Source organism: Camelina sativa, chromosome 20 (assembly GCF_030686135.1).
Source record: "Camelina sativa cultivar CO46 ecotype springtype chromosome 20, ASM3068613v1".
Lineage (NCBI taxonomy): Eukaryota > Viridiplantae > Streptophyta > Magnoliopsida > Brassicales > Brassicaceae > Camelina > Camelina sativa.
In genome coordinates this window covers 1,965,003-1,985,885 of record NC_141899.1, presented here as the reverse complement: position 1 = coordinate 1,985,885, position 20,883 = coordinate 1,965,003, and the positions used below count along the sequence as shown (strand labels likewise).

At 39.0% G+C, this 20,883-nt stretch overlaps 3 protein-coding genes, 2 long non-coding RNA genes and 1 pseudogene across 9 annotated transcripts; 3 read left to right on the top strand and 3 right to left on the bottom strand.

Annotated features, from left to right (window-relative positions):
- Positions 1 to 3,705: 3,705 nt before the first annotated feature.
- LOC104768730 (uncharacterized) lies at positions 3,706 to 7,001 on the bottom strand. Of its 3 annotated transcripts, XM_010492764.3 has the most exons (14): positions 6,798 to 6,998; positions 6,532 to 6,696; positions 6,360 to 6,449; positions 6,142 to 6,270; positions 5,994 to 6,062; positions 5,819 to 5,915; positions 5,605 to 5,707; positions 5,188 to 5,410; positions 4,728 to 4,841; positions 4,496 to 4,627; positions 4,331 to 4,411; positions 4,110 to 4,226; positions 3,944 to 4,012; positions 3,706 to 3,858 (listed from the first exon to the last, which is right to left on the bottom strand). In XM_010492764.3, exons 1-14 carry the CDS (start codon positions 6,897 to 6,899, stop codon positions 3,799 to 3,801), a joined length of 1,551 nt encoding a protein of 516 aa, XP_010491066.1. In that variant the 5' UTR covers positions 6,900 to 6,998; the 3' UTR covers positions 3,706 to 3,798. The 3 variants fall into 3 exon arrangements, 2 of the variants coding, with proteins under 2 accessions (XP_010491066.1, XP_087362211.1); XR_002036886.2 differs by having other exon boundaries at positions 3,706 to 4,012; positions 4,728 to 4,851; XM_087506085.1 differs by having other exon boundaries at positions 3,706 to 4,012; positions 5,819 to 5,911; positions 6,798 to 7,001.
- Positions 7,002 to 7,432: 431 nt separating this feature from the next.
- Positions 7,433 to 8,036, top strand: LOC104768728 (uncharacterized). The gene has a single exon (XM_019242267.2). It carries the CDS (start codon positions 7,496 to 7,498, stop codon positions 7,799 to 7,801), a length of 306 nt encoding a protein of 101 aa, XP_019097812.1. The 5' UTR covers positions 7,433 to 7,495; the 3' UTR covers positions 7,802 to 8,036.
- A 36-nt stretch (positions 8,037 to 8,072) lies between these two features.
- LOC104768729 (expansin-A2-like) lies at positions 8,073 to 9,207 on the bottom strand. The gene is made up of 3 exons (XM_010492763.3): positions 9,038 to 9,207; positions 8,635 to 8,947; positions 8,073 to 8,544 (listed from the first exon to the last, which is right to left on the bottom strand). Exons 1-3 carry the CDS (start codon positions 9,186 to 9,188, stop codon positions 8,238 to 8,240), a joined length of 771 nt encoding a protein of 256 aa, XP_010491065.2. The 5' UTR covers positions 9,189 to 9,207; the 3' UTR covers positions 8,073 to 8,237.
- Positions 9,208 to 12,145: 2,938 nt separating this feature from the next.
- LOC104768727 (RING-H2 finger protein ATL73 pseudogene) lies at positions 12,146 to 13,303 on the top strand (annotated as a pseudogene). Its single transcript, XR_015592658.1, has one exon. The product of XR_015592658.1 is annotated as an RING-H2 finger protein ATL73 pseudogene (transcript).
- Positions 13,304 to 15,490: 2,187 nt separating this feature from the next.
- Positions 15,491 to 16,669, bottom strand: LOC104768726 (uncharacterized). The gene is made up of 2 exons (XR_764280.3): positions 16,052 to 16,669; positions 15,491 to 15,807 (listed from the first exon to the last, which is right to left on the bottom strand). It is a non-coding gene; the product is annotated as an uncharacterized LOC104768726 (long non-coding RNA).
- A 349-nt stretch (positions 16,670 to 17,018) lies between these two features.
- On the top strand, positions 17,019 to 18,327 carry LOC147918399 (uncharacterized). 2 transcript variants are annotated; one of them, XR_015592660.1, is made up of 5 exons: positions 17,019 to 17,488; positions 17,572 to 17,629; positions 17,715 to 17,920; positions 18,029 to 18,076; positions 18,172 to 18,327. It is a non-coding gene; the product is annotated as an uncharacterized LOC147918399 (long non-coding RNA). The 2 variants fall into 2 exon arrangements; XR_015592659.1 differs by having other exon boundaries at positions 17,712 to 17,920.
- Positions 18,328 to 20,883: the final 2,556 nt, after the last annotated feature.

Sequence of the window (20,883 nt, the reverse complement as noted above, 5' to 3'; positions counted from 1 at the left end):
CTGGTGCTTGACATAATGCCTCCTTCAGATTAGCGAATGCAGCTAACGCTTCTTCTGACCATACAAATGAATCTTTGTTTGTCAAAAGTGTTAATGGTCTAGCTATAGTTCCAAAATTCTTGACAAAACGCCTGTAATACCCAGCCAAACCCAAAAATCCTCTCAATTGTTTGATCGTCGAAGGAATGGGCCATTCAGCAACAGCTTTCACCTTGTTAGGATCTGTGGACACACCACCTGCTTCTATATAGTGTCCCAGATACTCAACCATGGTAGCAGCAAAGTCACACTTGCTCTCTTTAGCGAATAGTTTGTTACTCCTCATCAATTGAAACACTTTCGCCAAGTGAACAATATGATCTTCCATGCTCACGCTGTATATTAAAATGTCATCAAAGAAAATCAGAACAAATTTCCGCAAAAATTCCTTGAACACAGTGTTCATGAGGCCTTGGAATGTCGCAGGTGCATTTGTTAGGCCAAAGGGCATGACCAGATATTCAAAGTGACCACTGTGTGTTTTAAAAGCTGTCTTATGCACATCATCTGGAGTCATTCTGACTTGGTGATAACCTGCCCTTAAGTCAATCTTTGAGAACACCTGAGATCCCCCTAGCTCATCCATAAGATCATCAATTAAAGGAATGGGAAACCGGTTCTTGACAGTCATGCCATTTAGCTCTCTATAGTCCACACACAACCTCCACGAATTATCTTTCTTTTTAACCAATACCACTGGTGAAGAGAATGGGCTCGAGCTCACTCTAATGGTTCCTGCTGATAATAACTCCTCCACAATTTTGTCTATTTCATTTTTCTGATATACAGCGTAACGATAAGGTCTTTGATTAACCGGATCAGAACCAGATTGCAACACAATTTGATGGTCATGGTTCTCCCTGAACGGTGGTAGTTCTGTAGGTTCCTCAAAAATGTCTGCATACTCTGTTTTTAGTTGTACAATTGCTGCATTTTCTTCATTTGTTCTGCGACTAACTTCTACTGCGTACAAGGTCACCTCCTCCTGTTCAACCATTTCATGAGCGCAGATCATTGAAACTTGCACCTCTTCCTCGTCATAGCTGTTAAATTTCTTAGCCTTCACCGTTCGGACGGCACCCGGTTTGATACCGTGTAGCAAAATCTTTTGTTTGTTCCACCAGAAGCTCATCTCCAATTTTTGAAAGTTCCATGTAGTGTCTCCTAAAGGAGCTAACCACTGAACCCCCAACACTATGTCACACCCGCCAAGAGGAATAATCATAAAGTCATCTCGAAAAAGATGTCCTTGAAACTCCCACTGGAACTGTGAAACCTTTCCTTGAACTTTCAGCTTGCTACCGTCTGCAACCGCTACCCGAGAGATGCCTGCAGTTTGCGTTGTTACTCCCAACTTCTTTGCTGCCCTGGGGTCCATGAAGTTATGCGTAGACCCTGTGTCAAGCAAAATAAACATCACTTTCTTCTTGTGCACTCCCCTCACTTTCAACGTGCGATAGTCAGAGATGCCTGCAACGGCACTAATCGATACTCTTGGCATGTCCCTCTCCTCCATTACCAACACCTGCCCTTCATCTTGATCACTTTCTTCCTCATCTCCTCCCACCTCAATCATATACACTTGTGTTTTCTTATGCTTTAAGTAATGATCCGGGGTATATTTCTCATCACATTGGAAACATAACCCTTTAGCCCTTCTTTCACTCATTTCCTCCTGTGACAAAAACTTCCTGGCTTGCTTTGGGAAAGCATTGCTCACAACATCCTGACTGATATCCTTCTTGTGATGATTGTTTTGTTTAGCTACGGATGTTGAGTTGTTACCACTAGAGAATTTGGCGTGAGTTCCCCCATGGGAAGTTCCTTTAGCCACCGGGTGAGCCTTCTCATAGAGACGCCCCAGCACTAGGCACTGACGAACAGACTGAGGCTGGAACATCCTGATGTGCATCTGCGTGTCAAGGCGCAGTCCTGCAAGGTAAGCTCGAACCAAATAGTCCTCTGAGAGTGAAACTCTTGTTCTGATCGCCTCAAACTTCTGATGGTATTCAACTATCCCCTCTGTTTCCTGCAAATTTTTTAGATCTGCTATCGGGTCCTCCAATACATCCACAAATCTCTCTTTCATCAACAGTTTATAAGAGTTCCAATCATGTAACAAGCTCTGACCAAACGGTGTTTGAAGGAGTCCATGATGCCACACTGCAGCGTGACTATCAAAATGCATCGCAGCCATGCGTACCTTGGAGTGATCTGGAGTTGCATCCAACACAAAATAGTCCTCCACCTTACCAAGCCACTCTGAGCAACGATCTCCGTCAAACCGTGGGAAGTCCACCTTCCCCAAACGCGTAACACCTGAGTAGTTCCCAGATCCATTACCCCCTCCACGATGATGATCAAACCCACCACCACCTGAGTCCGGCTTCGCTGATACTGCCAAAGGACTCTGTTCTTCCTTAGGTTGAAAGCTCGTCGAAGCTTGTTGACCAGGAATTAGTTTAATCATCTGTAACATATCGGCAATGTTTTGTTCCATCTTCTTGTCCTGTGCTTCAATCGCACGCTCAATCGCCAGAGTACGATCAAGTAAGCTTCGAGTATCTCCGATCGTCACCGTTTCTCCTTCCTGAGCTTCATCTCCACTCAGATCTCGCCTGTTCATCTGTGATCTCGTCTCGACTGCCATTGTTTCCGAGGTTCGTTTAGCTCTGATACCAATGATAACGATAAATCAGTAACGTAGCTCAAAAGGAAAATGGTTCAACAAACAATACGATAAACGGTACAACGTTCAAAATAAACGCAGCATCGTCATCTCACCAGCAAGAATCTCGATAAGAGAAACCGGCTAAACGATGAGGAAAGTTCCAGAGAGTTCTTAACAATATTCAGATATTTTGCATAAAGAAAAGCAGAGCTAAACATGTGCTCCTTATAGATTAAAACGTCGGTTACTTAACAGTGTTTAACCGACTTTATTCTTCCGTGACGTCTACCTTGCTTTCCGTTAACGTCCAGCTTGCTTTAGCCTCACGTGTTTCTTCTTGCTTCACATCTCCCTCGTACACGTGCAGGCTCCAGATTCCCTACATCAGCTTACTTCATTGTGTATGCACCACCGGCCTTACCGCAGTCCTTTAGTTGCATGGGTGCAAGTTATCATAGAACAGAGGTATAGTTTCATAAAGGCACTCACCATATTTGCCCACGATTCCCGCCTTATTCGTTCTCTTGGTCTAAATACCCACAAGAAAAAGAAATGAAAACTTTTAGGTCACACAATAACAAGTGCAGAAATTTCACGAATTAATGTATTTCACGTATTTGTTTATTAAAATCGTGATTTGGAGAAATTGGTTCAGGTTTTCATGGATGATAAAGAAAAAAACCTCACCATTGTCGCCGGAAAAGTGGACAAGAGGCAGCTAGGCATAGAAGAAAGGGCAAAGTTGGCGGAGGATGCAAGTTATAGACACACGTAAAAACACTAGGGTTTCATGCTTCAACGTTAAGCCCATTTAAGTAGTTCGAATCAAGCCCATTTTCATATTCCTTGCATAGCATTCACTAAAGCCCAATATTGCAATGCAATTAAATCGCCACGTCATCATCACACGTGAATTGGTTTCGCTTGACTCTTTGAATCTTTCGTTATTGCAAGTTATCACTTCCTAAGCTTGGAGATGTGGGATACAAATACAGTTGATATAAATTTCTCTAACTGAAATAAAACTTCCCTTTGTACAATATTTATCAGTATAATCCAAAAATCTGAGTTCTTTAAGCTTTTAACCATTACTCCGCCTTCTGAACCTTCATCATCTCGGTCGGGGTTAAGTTGCTTTCCCATAACTCCTACATGTGAAGTTGAAGCCTCTCACCTTCTGCATCAATGCGACTTTTTTTTTCAAGACTTTTGTTCCTATAAAGATGAACCCACCTGGAGTTTTGCCAATTGTTCTTGTCTCCGGCCTAAGAAGAACGCTGTGAGTATCCATATCAAACACACCTGTCAAAAAAACAATGGAGACTTGTTGAGGAGTTTCATGGAGAAATATTACTCATACACAAAGAACTGTCTGAAAGTAGGAAGCTTTTTATCATACTGGCAAGGCATAGAGTGAAGCAGTTGATGTTTGACCGCCAAGGGCAATGGTAAGGACTTCAAATAGTCCCGCAGCTGCAGCATCTCCAAGTCGTTGAACAATCACATCTATGCATACCTGAAACCATGGAGCAAAGAATGAGAAATAAAACCAAGTGTAACTTTTCCTTTTAGCAGAACTGTTTTTCTAACTAGAAGTTGAGCAAAGGAAAGATTCAGTACCTTAGCTTTGTATTTCTCATCTTGTGAGACAACGGTGAACAAGAGTTCCCTTCCAGGTCTAGTTACAACATAAGTTGTCACCTACCAAGTTATGAAATGTGCAAGTGCAACCTCTTTAATGAAACAGTAAGGCAACACGAGAGAGATTGATGTAAAACCACAGACCTTTCTCAAGGTTTCAGACACAGCAACTGCAACCCAAGTTGGCCATATGGCAATAGCAACCAAATTCCCAAGTGCAACAAATGGAGATGCAGATATTGCAATGGTGACACCGGCTATAGTCAAGATCCGGCCCTGTAAGATTCAGTATACGAATAGATATATGTGAACCATGATAAGAAAACTTCCAGGTATGATGAATCAACGTGTGAATTTTGTCTCGTATATAACATACCGTTAGAGTCAGTTGTCCAATGAGTATGAAAACTGCAACGAAGCTGTTTATCTGGGCAAACAGTCTTCTTCGACCAATGGAAGATGTGATTGTCGCGGCAATTATATTCACTTTCTGCAGTGAACTTTATTTCATCAGTGAAACAGTAAGAGTTCAGCTTTCTTATATATACACTTCAAGAAAACAATTGAATTTTAAAGCAACAGCTTGTATCAAAGGCGATAATTTGCAAGCACTAGAAACAAAGGGATTTTTAAATCTTTATGTTGTGAATATTGTTCAAACGGCTGTTGAAGAACGATGAGTCTTGGTTACTAGGCAGGCAAATGAATAGTATATAACAGGGTAGAAGGTGGTTCACGTGACAAGCCTACTATTGCATTGTTAGCTATTTCTGATATTAACTTCACATGATTTAGTTAATCTTCTATCTGAAAATCATTACAAAGATTTGTCTTACTTGGAAATAGAAGAATGAGGAAATGACCGCACCAAGCCAAAGGAACAAAGACACGAGCAAAAGATAAGGCGACGCTAGTATAAGTCTCATTCCGTCTAAGATGGCCCAAAGCTGAGGTCTGGTTGTGGAGATAGGCGATTTAGGAGAAGCAGCTTTCGGAGAAGCAACTTTTGGAGAAGAAGCTTCCTGTTTTCTCTCACTTTGATCATCGTGATCAGTTCTCCTAACAGAAATGACACCAAAGATCAACTTCTAGACCAACAATGAGCATTATTAAGTGAAACTCGCACTAGAAATTTAAGACTTCAAGACAAATATTATTCCAAACATAAATGGGGAAACGTAGCAAAAATAAAGGGTGGGCTTGAAAATCATATTCATCTTTCATATATGGAGACAAACTGTAGCTTAGCTAACCTTAGAGGAGACAACTCCTCAGAGGACTGGGTAATATCATTAGTGATCCCTTTTGAAGACTGTGCAGCAAATTCCATCAAAAGAGCAGCAAATAGAAGTAGATCTGTAATGAACATCAAATTGATTTTCAAATCAACACATCATAAGAAGATATATCTATCATCTAGGTACATATATTATAAACAGAACAATCATCAGACAATGTAATGCCTACATGGACCCATCCAAGCAGTCGTAGCAGCAAACACTGATCCAGAAAGCTGTCCAAGGGTAGCACCAGCACCAACAAAACCAAACAATCTTGCACCTGACTGGATTGAAGAATACGTTATACTTGGAAACAATACCCAATTCTTCAAAAATATAGTTAAAAAGGAAGTAGAAACTACCTCACTATCCATAACGTCTATTATCCTAGCCCATGTTGAAGATATAGCAACGAGATTGAGCAACGCAACCTAGGACACACAAAACAAATGTTTTAAGTATACAGCTACATTCAAAGGACTTGGATGTTAAAGAGTTAGTTAGTCATACCCAAAGAAAAAAACCAACTCGAACAGAAATGTAAAACCAGCCATGGTTATCCCATCCAGAAACAGGATTAGCTCCATCGATACCAAATTTAGGATCTTTTGTTAGACTGGATGACGAATCAACTGCATCCTTTGAAGCAGTAGTGTGTGTTAAACCAATGAGATACATGAAGCTTATGAATAATAATAATAATAATAAAAAGTCTCCTCCTATCTTACCTTTGAATTAGACTCTGTAGGAGAAGCTCGCCAAAGAAGAAAACATAGAACAAGCGATAGACTAAAGAATCTATGTATTATAACCAAAGCCTGCAAATTTCGAAAAGCATGTATGTGTAAAAGATTATAAAAGAAATATAAAGATACTTATCTAAATTGGGTAAAAGAGTACCTTGGATTTGGATAAATTGGGTAAAGAGAAGATCAAGGTTGAGAGAGGCGCAGCAATCAGAGTGAGAAACAGAGATCCTACGAACAGGCCAGGGAGCTTTGACAATCCTAACGATATTGCTCCTTCGTCGCGGAGTGGCAGAACAACAAAATACGCGCTCAAAATCTGATACAAGAAGAACCAATGCCATAGTTAAGGAACACTCGAAATCAATGGTTGAAACACGAACAAAATCGGAGACAGAGAGATAAAGGGAAGATCGGTACGAAGAAGAAGCAGGAAGAGGAATGGAGCAACGCCGGAATCTCGTGGGGGTGGACCGTGACTATAGACGAAACAACCGCATCTAATCGAATTCTGCCAGCCATTTGGATTCCTCTTGCTGTTACGAGCTCGAAAGGTCAACGTCTCCGAAGACCGATGAGAGGCAAATCGGAGAAGTAAGAGACGAAGAAGACAAAGCCCAAAACAGCGTGATCACTTCTGAAGGTTTATTTTTAATTACAAAATAGCCCAATAAAGGCCCATCCGAGTAATGGAATTAGAATTAATTAATTAACACAGACTTTTCTTTACTACTTAAGTACTAAAATAGTAACTACTACTGCTACTAATCAAACTCAGAAAATGTGTTATTGACACCTAATTTTGAATTCAGAAAAATATATAAGTAATATATATTACAAATTTCACGAGACTTAAGTCTTAAGTGATGATATATATCAATTGGACCGGAAACAAATGACCTAGTCATTCAACTCTTTGAAGTCCAAAGACTTGCCGCGTTATCTCTTGCAAGACTGCAACTGCCATTGACCGACCAGTGACCTCTCTACTATCTCTTTACACGTTATATATATATACTACACATGTACATTCACGGATCTTCACCAAATAACACAGTGACAGAAGAAGATTATTAAAAACAAAAGACAGAGTGTTTCTCTCGTAAACAATCAAGAAAATGGCTAGAATCAGAGCTTTGGTTATTATTTTCTTCATCTCCGTCTCTCTTGTTTCATACTCAACAGCTAGGAAATTTCCAGTAGGTATTCCGTCGGTGATCGACGGCGTTATCTTCTCCGGAGAGATCCCTGTTGTCTCCAAGACGGCGACGGTGGTAGGGTGCGACGGCGAGGATCATCACTTCACGGCGGAACTTTCGTCGTTTGTCACCGGGAAATACGGGTCGTTGGTGTTGAACGCTCTTCCGAAAGGGTCAGTTCCGCCGTCTGGACCCAGCAAGAGAATCAACGACGTCAAGACTTAACCAAAACTATTATCTTTGAGACTTTGACCGTTCGACGTCACACGGTTTGACTTCAAATTCACGTATGAGTATGACAATTTATTTTTTAGTTACAATTAATTATTCTTTATTTTTAGAAATTTCTCTTGTTAATATCAAAATACTATACTCGTGTTACTATTGAAAGTAATATGTTTAAATTTGAACTTTTCGTTCTTTGGAATCGAAATAATGAAAAAATTATGTATTTTGGCCTCTGAGCGCTCTTAATTTGAAGGCTTTGTACGTCAAAGATTATCAACACATCGATTATTTAATTTGTTTGCTAACGAATACAAAGTCCCCTTGTTCCATTGTCTTTGTCTTTCTTATGAGAATAAATAGAAGAGTAAGCAGAGTCTTGTCTTAAACATAACTCTTCTTCTATAGTTTCTCGCTTGATAGTTGATACATAAATTTAGAATTGTCCACCTTCAAAAGTTTGACCGAACTGCCAATCACGAGGCACAACATCGTAGCTCACAACAGCCCGACCATCACTAGCAATGACTTGAAAAGAAATGCTCTGACCTCTAAGGTAAGTGTTGCTTTGCCAATTCTGTCCCCAGTTTCTTGACAAGGATTGCCACTGATTAGTCTTTGATCCTTTCAAAGAGACGGCCCTTATATCTCCAGCACCACCCACGTTTGTTATCAGCACCAGGTCGAAATACGCATTCCCGTTTATTGTGAACCTTATACCTCCACCTTTCGCACAAGGAACCCTGTCATTATAACAGAACATGAATGGTACGTAGAGTTAATTTTAACCGTATACTGAATTGTTCTCCTTCATATTTGGCAACAATTTGTACCTTCTGAATGCGACAGGAACGATTCCAGCTCGGTACTGAGCAATTTGGAGGAAGGCAGGCTCGGCTAAGTCAAAGTGCTTAAGGGGAGGATTGCACCAACCACCATTATCATTGGCTAAGGCAAAGTTTGGTGGACAGAAGTTTGTAGCTGAGATGATGATGGAACCAGGGATGCACCACTCAGGATCATCCTCACACTGTAGCTCAAAACAAGCCCCACATCTCTGTCCATTATTGAACAAAGCTGTGCTCAGAGCCGCGGTTTGTAGCCCATAGCCTTGGCTGTACAAGTTACCGTACCCACACGCACCACCTACAAAACCTCAACCACTTCAGCGGTTAAATATGTTAAATATAAATTTGTGATGATTTATGAGCTCATAGAAAAGTTTGTTTAAAGTACCCATTGTGCCGGATGCATCAGCTCCGCCGTAGAAGGTGGCATGGCCTCTCTCCCAGCCTCCTCCGTTGTCGTCAGAGTTTATAACGTAGAAGCAGAGGCTGAAGGTACATAGTGAAACAAATAAAATTTGGGAATATTGTGTAAGATTCATGATTTTGATGGGGGCTAATTCGGAGATGAGTGAGGTTAGTAATTCGTTGAAGACTTCACTTGTATATATAGTGATGTTCACTACTCCATATCTCGATCACATATGAGCTTAAGTTTTTAAAAATTTACAAAAATATATTAGACAAAACGTACAGTCGAAGAAGGTGACATAATCGTATCGGTCTTAATTTCCAGGAATTGCGTTTGTAGGTTATGCCATTATGCAAAGGTCTCACATGCAATTCCGTTAGGCGCTTAACCATTAATTCCAACGGCTATACCGCTTTGGTGCCACGTGGATCACATATCGTTTTTAAATTATCTAGCCCACATCACTGATTCACATGTCTAATAGTCGGTTAACCATATACTGATATAAATATACATATGAAGGATTCTTTTTGGTGTTTTTAGGATTAATTATCATATAGTGTATGTGCAAGAGCTTCACAATATTCATTTATTTAGTCATGAGATGAGGAAATAAGAGTTTATCTATTTCATCATAATCATATCGTAGTCTAAAAATCTTGTCTTATTTAGTGAAGTTCGTTTCTTAATTAAAATTGCGCACACTTGCATAAATCATATAGTACTCTCATACAGGCCGGGCTTAGAGGCAGTGCAGACGGTGCAAAAGCACCATGTCCCTCGATTTTTGTGATTTTTTCTTTAAGGTTTAGGGTCCTAAAGTTTGAAATGTTGCAAATATAACCCTAGTTTTCTGGAAAAAGTTAAAATTGAGCACAAGGTCCCAAAAATAATTGAGCCGGCCCTGCTCTCATATATATAAGTCAATTGGTCAGACATGAATAGTAAAAAAAAGAAGAAAAAAAAAAAAAGAGAACATGCAACATGAGATAATCAAAAACATGACGACGTTAGTCTCGATCGGCGTATGAAACTGAACAAAAGAGATATAGGAGCATGAGATCGTCCGTTGTTTCCGGTAACAGACTTCCTCAGTTTATCAACTGATTCATTCTATTACATTATTCTTGTCATATCGAAAAGTAAATTGATTTACACATCCAAAAGACCAAAACCACTATATAGTAAAAAAAAAGTCATATATATATAATCGAAATTAAAAACCACCGGTTACGCGGGTTCTCGTCAATATCGGGCCATGTAAGTATACTACAGACATAGTAGTAGCATACACCTACGTCACAAGAATTAAGAAGTAAGAACGAGCCACAGATGACAAGAACCAACCGTGCCAACAAAGAAGACAGGGACCGATCAGACAACCGCCTCTTAATTGGGTTATAGACAGCTCATCAAGGCCCGAACAGTTAATGATTAACCAACTTTATGAAAACAATCGAACATTAGACTTAACTATATGTTCTTTTATGTCACGTGGTTTCAAGATTTACCGAACCAAATTGATTTCTAGCCTACAAAAAACAGAAAATAGTCATAGTTTGCTTCCTAATTGTACCCACAATTGTCACCGCTCTGATTCAATTATAGTTTGAGTTGATTTTATACCTTTAGAGTTTAGACCTAAGTATTTCAATCTGACATAAACCGACACTAAACTTAGCTAGATATTATTATACGCCAAAGCCTTCCTTAGTCACCGACACCAACTTCTAAATAGATAGTAACTTAATCGGCCTTAATACCACCAAAGGCTAGCTAGTGGCGCCTAATTTACATATAACTTGTTAATTATCAAGCACAACTCCGTAAAACCGATGCAATATATGTCTTATTTATTGTGGTTATTCCATCTCATTCCAAAAAAAAACGTGGATATTTTCTCAAAAAATAGTGTATAAGTAATCATGTTTAAACATTTATATATCTTTTCGTCTTAAAGATAAATAGTGTAATAATGGAGATAGTGGATCTAAGAGAGACAAGTGTTTGTGTCTCTTACGTGAGTACTCGTGTGTTTGTTTGATCTGTACATCCGTATGTGTTGAATTGGATGTTACAAATATGTGGACCAAAGATCCCACCCAGATACTCTTCCTTTTCCTTTATGTAGACCATTCAATTCAAATCCATCTAATTACTTTACACATTTTAGGTAACATAAAACTACTTTTCAATGTACCCTGAAGATAGTAAACTACTAGATTAATGGATTAACTCGCTTTGTTTTCTTTCTACTGTAGTTCTTTTCATTATTTATTTGCTTTTCATCAAAAGTTAAAAACAGGAAAAAAGAAAAGTTTACATCCACCTAGCTAATAGTTACATTTTCTTATGATTGTCACCGTCTTAAACTTAAATGGAGCCTCTGTCAAATTAAAAAAAAATCTAAAAATCCTTAATAAATTTTTTTTTTTTGAAAACATTGGACCCTTTTGCTTAAAGAAATTTTTTGATTTTTGTGATGGACCCCTGGCATTTGCCTACTCTGCCATGGGGTAGAGACGGGCCTGATGATTGAAACAATTTCATAGTGAAGAGAAAATAGTAGAAAACTATTCAAGCTTTTTAGATGTTGTTATAGAAATAAATTACATTTAACATGTAACAAAACCATTTAGGTTGTCGTACCTGTTTCGCCTTGTTGCACATAGTAAGTGTACCTCACAATTAACAAAAGAAAAAAAAGAACTCTTAATAACACATGATACAGTTACTATATGTCTATATATATGTTGATTGAAGATTAGTTTTTCAAGTATAATTCGTATATACTAAACGATGGAACAAATACAATATGTTTTAATAATCATGATTAGTTGAGAATCTGATACCCCAACATATATATGTTTATTCAAGAAAAAATCATGTTTGAATGTTTTTTTTATTAGTTTCTTTCTATGTGATAGTGGATTTCATCTGGCTTGATTCCAAAGTTCTGAAGACCACTAATTGTGAATTCGTTATACATCAATTTTAATATCTACTCAACAATATATTCTGCATTATTAATTGTCTTTTTGGCCCTGTCTTTTATGTTTGTCCCAATTACTAATTTATACAAAATCAGCAAGATTGTATTCTCTCTTAAATTATCAACTTTATCTATCAACAAATCTAACCAAAGATTTCTTGGACCGACCATCTCATCATCATCCCTCTCTCTCCATTTCCTACAACTTATATCCTTTTGTGTAAAACCCAGTGAAGAACTTGTATAAAGAAATAGATCATAAGGGATATGAGACTCAGAGAAATGGCTTTTTTTGGTCTTTGAGTTCCAGATTGGACTCGAAAGCCTCAGAGAAAATTAGAGAACAGAAGCTGCTCTGTTGAGTCTTGATTATCATACATAGCATGAAGAAACTTGAATCTCTACTCTCAATCTCTTTCGTAGTCCGATTCGAACACAAACTGGAACAATAAGAAGTAGGCGAAGAACCTTGAAGGTGAGTTCATAAAGATAATTCTGCCTCTGTTTCTCAACTTTTACAGATGGGCAGGTTTTTACTTGAGACGCAAGAAACCCCAACCATTTCAGCTACGGATGCAAATCCTAGAACCTTAGGAGACTCTATCAGCAACAACAAGAATATAGCTAACATGGATACAAACATGGTGATCATACTAGCAGCTCTTCTATGCGCCTTGATCTGTTCTCTTGGCCTCAATTCGGTCTTGCGCTATGTCTTACGCTGTACAAGAAGGTTCACACCCAACGAAGAACTAGTTGACACCAACGCAAACGCAAACGCAAACACAGCAAAGGGGATCAAGAAACGGGCGTTGAAGCTGATTCCCGTTGATTCATACAGCCCTGAGTTAAAGATGAAAGCAACGGAGTGTTTGATCTGTTTAGGAGAGTTCCTTGAAGGAGAGACAGTTAGGGTTTTGCCCAAATGTAACCACGGCTTCCACGTCAAGTGCATCGACACTTGGTTGCTGTCGCATTCCTCTTGCCCCACTTGCAGACAATCACTCCTCGAACTTCAGACTCCGGCAACTGGTTCCCCCGCGTGATGGTGACATGGCAATGTAAACACAGCTTCACGAGGATGATAAGGAAATAATTTCTCTAGATATCACGTCACTTTCATGTTGAGTTTTGGTTTTAGTTAAAGTGGGTTTTCTTCTTTAGTTCTTTATGTATATTGTAAATTCACACTGTCTACAATTAGGGAAGGTTCAGGCAGAATTTACATATATAATCTTCTAAGTTTTGGCTTATTACTCGATTTGTGATTTTGGTTTTGAGATTTTTGTCCCGATTGGCCTCAGTCGGTTTTTTGTTTCAGATGATGCGGTTAAATCTTACTACGATTAAATTTGTTTCATAACATATATAGAATTTATGATACACATTTAAATTTTGAAATCTGTATTAAAAACAACATTTAAAAAAAACTTGTTTGCAAAAGCGTAAAATCTACAAAATAATTTTAACTTATGGAATCTTAAAAAAAAAAATTCAACAAATAAAAACTTGTATGCCAAAACTACAAAACAATGTGAAAACAATTTGGAACTTATGGAATCTCTAAAGAATAAATGACTATGTTAGATGACTAAATCCAAAATTGATTAGTTTTAACATGGCTTAGTTTTTTTTTGTCAAAAATTTTAACATCACTTTAAACTTAATATTTTTTAATTTTAAAAAACTTTATAAAAAATGAAAAAAAAAACAAAAAAAACCAAAAAATGCTAAATCTATAAAATTATGTGAAAACAATTTGAACTTGTGGAATCTCTAACATACAAATGACTAGGTCATTTTTACATCACTTATAAACTTAGCATTTTTAATTTTAAAAAGCTTTAAAATCCATAAAAAAAAATGAAAACAATATTTTCAAAATAAAAACTTGCATGCTAAATCTAGAAAACAATGTGAGAACAATTTAAACTTATGGAATCTCTAACAAACAAATGACTAAGTCAAATGACTGGATCCAAAGTCTTGTTAGTTCTCTCACATTGTCTTATAAATGTAGTATACAAATTTCCATTATTAAAAATATTAAGAAAAAGGTGAAAAGAAGAACTGAATGATTTTTTTTTAAAAAAACAAATAAAACCTTTTCTGTAAATTTTTTGAAATCTATTAATTTTGAATTGAAAAAAAAAAAAAAAAGAAGGGATTAGAATTAACCTGGTCCATAGGATGCATTTTCTTCATGGGCCTCTTATTTCTTGATGGGCTGGACATCAACTTCTGCTTCTGTTGGCGTTTTTGTGAAGACTCGACTCCAAGGGGTTTGATGACTCTGCGGTGGCTTCATGGCATGGCATGGCGGTGGAAAACACAAAGTAGCGGTGATGGAACAGAGTTAGGTGGCAGGCACTGAATCTCGACATCGACCGATGGAGCAGAGTCAGAATGGCGACGAATTCACAATGGCTGGAGCTTCGTCGAGGAAGATCGGAGGGGAACTAGGTTTTTGGGTTCTCCAACGTGAGGAAAATTTGGTTTTTTTGCGTGAACGTCACGCGATTACTCTGTTTTTGATTACTCGTACACAAACCCAGCCGCCTCGACGAATCGCGGGAGAAGATATCACACGTATACTTTTGATCTGATCCATGCGAACGAAGAATCAAAAAATCATCTTCCATCACGTGTCGTCGTCTCTAGTGATCTGGTTTTGACGAAGAGCAACGACATCACAGGCTGTGATTCACAGGCGTCGAACAACTAGGAACCAAGAGATTAGGGCAAATCCAACAACTGATCAGAAGAAATCAAAGATGAAAATCGAAAAAGAAATCAGAGAAATCGAAGCATGAAATTGCATCTTCGTCGCTCCATATAACTCGTGCTCTCTTTAAACTCTCTCTTTCTCTGCTTCTCTCGGATCATGAAACTAAAACCGATTGGACTATTTATAAACTAATTAATGTTTACGACTCAAGTTTCCTTTTCCTACACTTAGGATAGCAAACTCCGGAGCAATATCGAACCCTAGGTTCGGTGATAAACCAACGGTCGGAAGCTGGTTCGGGTATAAACTTTCCATTTTTCATTAACGTCTTGGGTTTTGCCACGTGTAGTTTTCAGTTTACCTAGTCAAATTGTTAAACCATCATTGTTGCATCGATTGCTTCTCTCTAGTATGCATGCATGCGCTCTCTGTATCCTGCTTATTGTCACACACTCACACTACATCATCACAAACCAAATACTACAATAGAAATCAACTAAATTGGTTGAATTATATTTTAGCCACGATTCATACAATAAATCCCACAAAACTTAATCTGTATCCTTTCCAAATCCAAATGTCAAAGTCGAATTGTAACAAGTAAAGCTGGCTTAAATTGAGATGTTACATGATTTTCCAGATTACTGTGATCAGATACACTTTGACTGTAACTACAGGCTACAGCTAAAAAAAAAATTCTTGATGGTAGAAGTTATAACAAGAACAAGATGATGTTTATAAATTTCAACAAAATCAACATCCTTTTTTTTCCGACTATGCATTAATCATCTTATAAAGATAACCAAACACAATGTCTTATTTAACAGCGACATAAAACAACACACACACAACATTTTTTTATAAGGGATTCTAGGTTAAAAGTGTGGACAGCTCATCGGCGAGGGAGACAATGGTCGAAGGAGAGACTCCTCTACTTCCAGACAGATACCATCGCTGCATCATTCCCACCACATTCGCATTCTTCACCTTCAGTTTCTCCTCTTCTTTCCCTTCTGTCTCAAACCCGATCTTCCCACAAAACAAAAATATATAACAATTATTTTATGCCTAATTACAATTATCGTGGTGTATACCGTATACGTGATGCAATACAATACTACTTGTTTATATACGTACGTTAGCAATTGGTTTTACAAGATGTTTTTAACTTTTTATATAGAAGTTACTAGAATAACGCAAAACAGAGGACTCTGTTTTCTGTTTCATCTGTTCCACGTGCATTTGATAGACGTTAATAGGCTCTAGATTTTACCTCACAAATGCCATCTTTGGCTGAGAAATGGTAAGTGATGATGGAATTAGCTTATATCTGCATCTCCATTTGTTGCACTTGGGAATTTGGTTGATATTGCCATATGGCCAACTTGGGTTGCAGTTGCTGTGTCTGAAACCTTGAGAAAGGTCTGTGGTTTTACATCAATCTCTCTCGTGTTGCCTTACTGTTTCATTAAAGGAAAGCAGAGTGATTACATTGGGGATATACTCAAACTCGTTATGGAGATTACCTTGATGACGGGAGAAGACAAGGTAAAGCGCTTGAAGCACGCGTGAACCGCTGGTCCAGATTATGCTATCATCAAATCAAAATTTCGTTACATGCATATCCTATGAAATTAGTTTCCGCCTAAGCAGCTGTGAGGATAATTGTTGCTTTTGGTCCCTCATCGCCTCACACCCGATTAAAGATTCACATATCTAAAACTTGAACATGACACATGATGACACAAGAGAATTTGATCACCGAGTTCCCGGCCTCTAACCCGTACGTCTCGGGTGGGAATTGTCTCCCACAACTTCCACTATATGAAAAAATTACACACACCACTAACTTGTGATGTTCTTTGGTTTACAGATTTTGGTACACAAGAGGATACAAGAACAAGAACACAACAAATAAGGAGAAAGCTTCTTGAAGAAGAACCCTCTTTTCTTCTGTTTCTCTAGAACTCTCCTTGATGTCTTGTCTCTCACCTACCTCCACTTTATTGATCGATGAAACACACTTATACATGTATGCATTGGGCCAAATCATTTCCAGAATCTTATTCTCCTTTCCTTAATGCCAATTTCGTCTGGCCCATTAAGGCCCATTTGTTTTGTGTTTGTCAAACCCAACAACAATCTCCACCTTTTGACAAAACAAAACACTCATCGACAACAAGAAATCTGAAACCAACCTCTCCTCTTCTTCTGTTCGTGAAGCCAAAATTCAGCGAACCTCCTCCGACAAACTCCGCCTCCTTATCCGGTGAGCATCTCTCTTCTCCGGTGGCAACCAGTTTTTTTTTTTTCTTTCACCGAGCCCTCTCGTTCTCGACATGGAGAAGATGTAGCTTCTTACTTCCCCATGGTATAGCGGAATTGGAGGCTAATTCCGGTCATCCCTGCATGTTTTCCGGCGAAGCCAAGCTTCAGTCTCCACCTGTTTCACGGCGGCTCCCAATTCCGGTGAATCAAGAGACATTATCTCCATATCTCAACTTTGGTTCGATGAACCATGTATCACCACCATTCTCGCTGGCAATCTCCTTCAGCTGCGATCACTACCGGTGGAGCTCTTCTCTTTCCTCTTTGGTGATTTAATTTGTAGAACCCGAGACATCAACTTTGTCTCTTATCCATGCCTCTTCTCCCGAGCTGTTCCGTTTTCACCCGCGAATCACGCCATCGCCGTCACCGTCCAGCTCAGGTACCCTCTAATCTCTCTCTTGTCTCTTCCTGACACTTAGTGATTAGGATCTTCTGAGAATTGCCATTTTGAATCCATTTTAGGTGATGAGCTCCACCTGGAACCAATTACTCTCCATCATGGCTCCACAACCTTTTCCAGGTAACTCCTTCACAGCCCTGTCTCTTCCGATTTCCAAAAGACTCATGAAACTCTAACTTCAGTTTCATGTCTACTCTCACAGCAGCTCTAGTGTTGAACATCCCATGTTCTTCTTTCTCCTTGATGACTTCAAGTAATCTCCTAACCATGAATCATCTTCCTCTCTAGCTGCTGGAGTTTTCCCCCTTTGAGCCACCAAAATCCTTACTTGGATTTTCTGAATTTTCATCTCAGAAACTCCACTTGGAATCAGTCTCCAACTCTCGACAACTGATTCTCCAGTCTCCACAAGTAACCAAACTCCTCTTATTATCGGTCACCTTTTCTTGGCTCATACTTTCAAATTCAAGAACTAACAATGAAGAACTAAATTGTTGTTCCTTGAATCTTAACCAACAGCTCCACCTGGAATCTAAGTCTCTTCACAGTAATACCAGATGCCTACAGGTAACTCCCTTAACCCTCCTAATCTCCTTTTATCGACATAGTTTTAATTTTAATTTCCCAAAGCTGACTTGTTTCTCTGTTCTTCTTCCTGTCAGCGTATAATGTCGATTGGGGTTACCTGGAGCTGTATCTTCCTTCAGACGACATTGAGGAGATCATAGCAGGCTTGTTTCCCTTCCTCACACTTCTGCATTTTCCTTCCTTTGCAGCAACTCCGACGATCTGTTTCGTCCTTTTTGCTGTTCCAATAACTCCAGGTAAACAATTGTACCTTGAATCATTTTCTTTTGTCTCTGGATTTTTTTAATTCTGTAAGACACCATGAAACCTTAACTTGGTTTTTTCTTTCTTCAAAACAGCTCCACCTACAATCAGAGTCTACACCTTGCGACTTCTGATTACTCACAGGTACCTTTTCTTTTCTCCATTCCCTTGGATTTCTTGGAACCGTGACTTGCTGTGGAACCTTGTTTTGATTTCCTTTATGTCACATGTGCCCTGATCTTAGATTCAACCCCTTAGTAAACCACTTGCCAGAAACTTGAATCATACTTGCCTCAGCCCTTAAGACAATCCATGATTCCAACACCTTTCTGTTTAAACTCTTATGCCTTGGACGTTTCTTTGTACCGCTGTTAAGCCTAACAGAACCCGCCATCAAGCTACCATCTTGCTAGATAGACTTTCGACACAAACCTTGATCCAAACATCTTGTTTAAACAGAACCTTGCTGACAAGTAAACTTCCTGTTGAATCAACTGCAGAAATAACTCTTAAGTCACTCATGCTTCATTTCCTTGAAACAGTCTTTGACTTACTCTTCATCTGTTTGAGCACCTTTGATTTGAGCATCACTTTGTACCGCTGTTGTTATCAACAGAACACGCCGCCTAACTCCACCTAGCTAGGAAGACTTTCGACACAAATTTCTTTGCTCATCCTTTGCTCAAACTATTCTGCATCAGTGCACACTCACAAATTCAAAACCATTGCTGCCTCCTTTGAACTTGTCTTACACTCATCACCAGCTTACAGCCTTTGCCACACTTCCTTGCTGTAACCACCACATTTAGCAAAACTGAGATTGAGCTTACTGCCTTTGTTTCAACAACCATAGCCTGAATCCATCTTGTACCGCCATCATCATCACTGATGGAACCCGCCTCCAGACTGATCCCATTTGGAAGACTTTTGATACAACCTTCATTCAGCTCTTGTGCTTAAATATCCTCTTTTACTAGCAGGTTTCTCCACTAGGAAACTCAATATCAATCTCTTATCAATTTGCTAAACCATAACACCAAAGACTTCCCTTTTACAGCAACTTCCTGTCACACCACACTTGTGACAACCCTTTTACCGCTGTAAAACACCATTCCACACAATACTTTTCCTTAGTATTTGGGAATCCACTAACACATCAATGCCTGCTTCACAACCAGCCCTCAATTCTCTTCTTGTGATGCCAAAGGAAAACAAGTATAACCTTTCCTTCTGTCAATGCAGCCATGCATTGACCTCCATTAAACCTGAGACTAAAACTCTTCACCCAACACCTCTCAAACCTTACTGAATTCTTTCAGAGTTATCGACCTGCTTTGCCTCAAGCAGTTTCTAGCCTCATACTCATCTGCTCTGATTTTTTTCCTTGAATCTTCAACATCCTTCTTGAACACCAAACTTACTGACTTTCAACAACCAGACAAGCAAGATACAATCTGATTCACAGCAAAAAATCTTGACTTCTCCATTGTTAAACTCAGTCTATCTCCTTGTGTTCTTCCAAGCTAAGATTCCTTCAACTTAAGCAGCCTTGAGTATCCTGAAACTTCAGTAAAGAACATCACAAATACCTTGTGATGGCAGCGCCGACTTGAGCCTTTTGGATGATTATTCGATTCCTCTTTCCACAGCCTTGAGTTAGTCACCTTAACCCATGCTTTCTTAAACTTGAATCGAACTTACTGCAGAGAAACTCCACCTTAAACCAACTCACCGTTGATTTAGTCTTCACAGATCAAGAACGCCTTCAAGATCTTGTGTCTTCTGCACTAGTCTCCAACTTTTTTTTTTTTTTTTTATATGCTGGCATACTTGGACTTGAACCATAACCATAACTCTCCCTTGATGCAACTCTCTTGTGTCGTGTCATTAGAGGATCTTTCTGATCTCCTAACCTGAGATCTCTGCTACAGACTCAACCTTCACCTGAGAATCTGTTATCCTCCACACAAGATGACTTCAACCTTTAACTGTCATCTTCTTCCTCCTCCTTTAGATCTTATGAATCAGAGAGCCTGTGCTCTGATACCACTTGTGAGGATAATTGTTGCTTTTGGTCCCTCATCGCCTCACACCCGATTAAAGATTCACATATCTAAAACTTGAACATGACACATGATGACACAAGAGAATTTGATCACCGAGTTCCCGGCCTCTAACCCGTACGTCTCGGGTGGGAATTGTCTCCCACAACTTCCACTATATGAAGAGATTACACACACCACTAACTTGTGATGTTCTTTGGTTTACAGATTTTGGTACACAAGAGGATACAAGAACAAGAACACAACAAATAAGGAGAAAGCTTCTTGAAGAAGAACCCTCTTTTCTTCTGTTTCTCTAGAACTCTCCTTGATGTCTTGTCTCTCACCTACCTCCACTTTATTGATCGATGAAACACACTTATACATGTATGCATTGGGCCAAATCATTTCCAGAATCTTATTCTCCTTTCCTTAATGCCAATTTCGTCTGGCCCATTAAGGCCCATTTGTTTTGTGTTTGTCAAACCCAACAACAGCAGC

Excerpts from the sequence above, each read along its gene's own strand:
- LOC104768730 (XM_010492764.3), bottom strand. The coding sequence starts at position 6,899 with ATGGCTGGCAGAATTCGATTAGATGCGGTTGTTTCGTCTATAGTCACG. Across the intron at positions 6,697-6,797 it reads CCTCTTCCTGCTTCTTCTTC|ATTTTGAGCGCGTATTTTGT; the intron begins GTACCGATCTTC and ends TTCTTGTATCAG. Across the intron at positions 6,063-6,141 it reads GAGTTGGTTTTTTTCTTTGG|GTTGCGTTGCTCAATCTCGT; the intron begins GTATGACTAACT and ends TGTGTGTCCTAG.
- LOC104768728 (XM_019242267.2), top strand. The coding sequence starts at position 7,496 with ATGGCTAGAATCAGAGCTTTGGTTATTATTTTCTTCATCTCCGTCTCT.
- LOC104768729 (XM_010492763.3), bottom strand. The coding sequence starts at position 9,188 with ATGAATCTTACACAATATTCCCAAATTTTATTTGTTTCACTATGTACC. Across the intron at positions 8,948-9,037 it reads TGATGCATCCGGCACAATGG|GTGGTGCGTGTGGGTACGGT; the intron begins GTACTTTAAACA and ends GAGGTTTTGTAG. Across the intron at positions 8,545-8,634 it reads GTTCCTGTCGCATTCAGAAG|GGTTCCTTGTGCGAAAGGTG; the intron begins GTACAAATTGTT and ends TTATAATGACAG.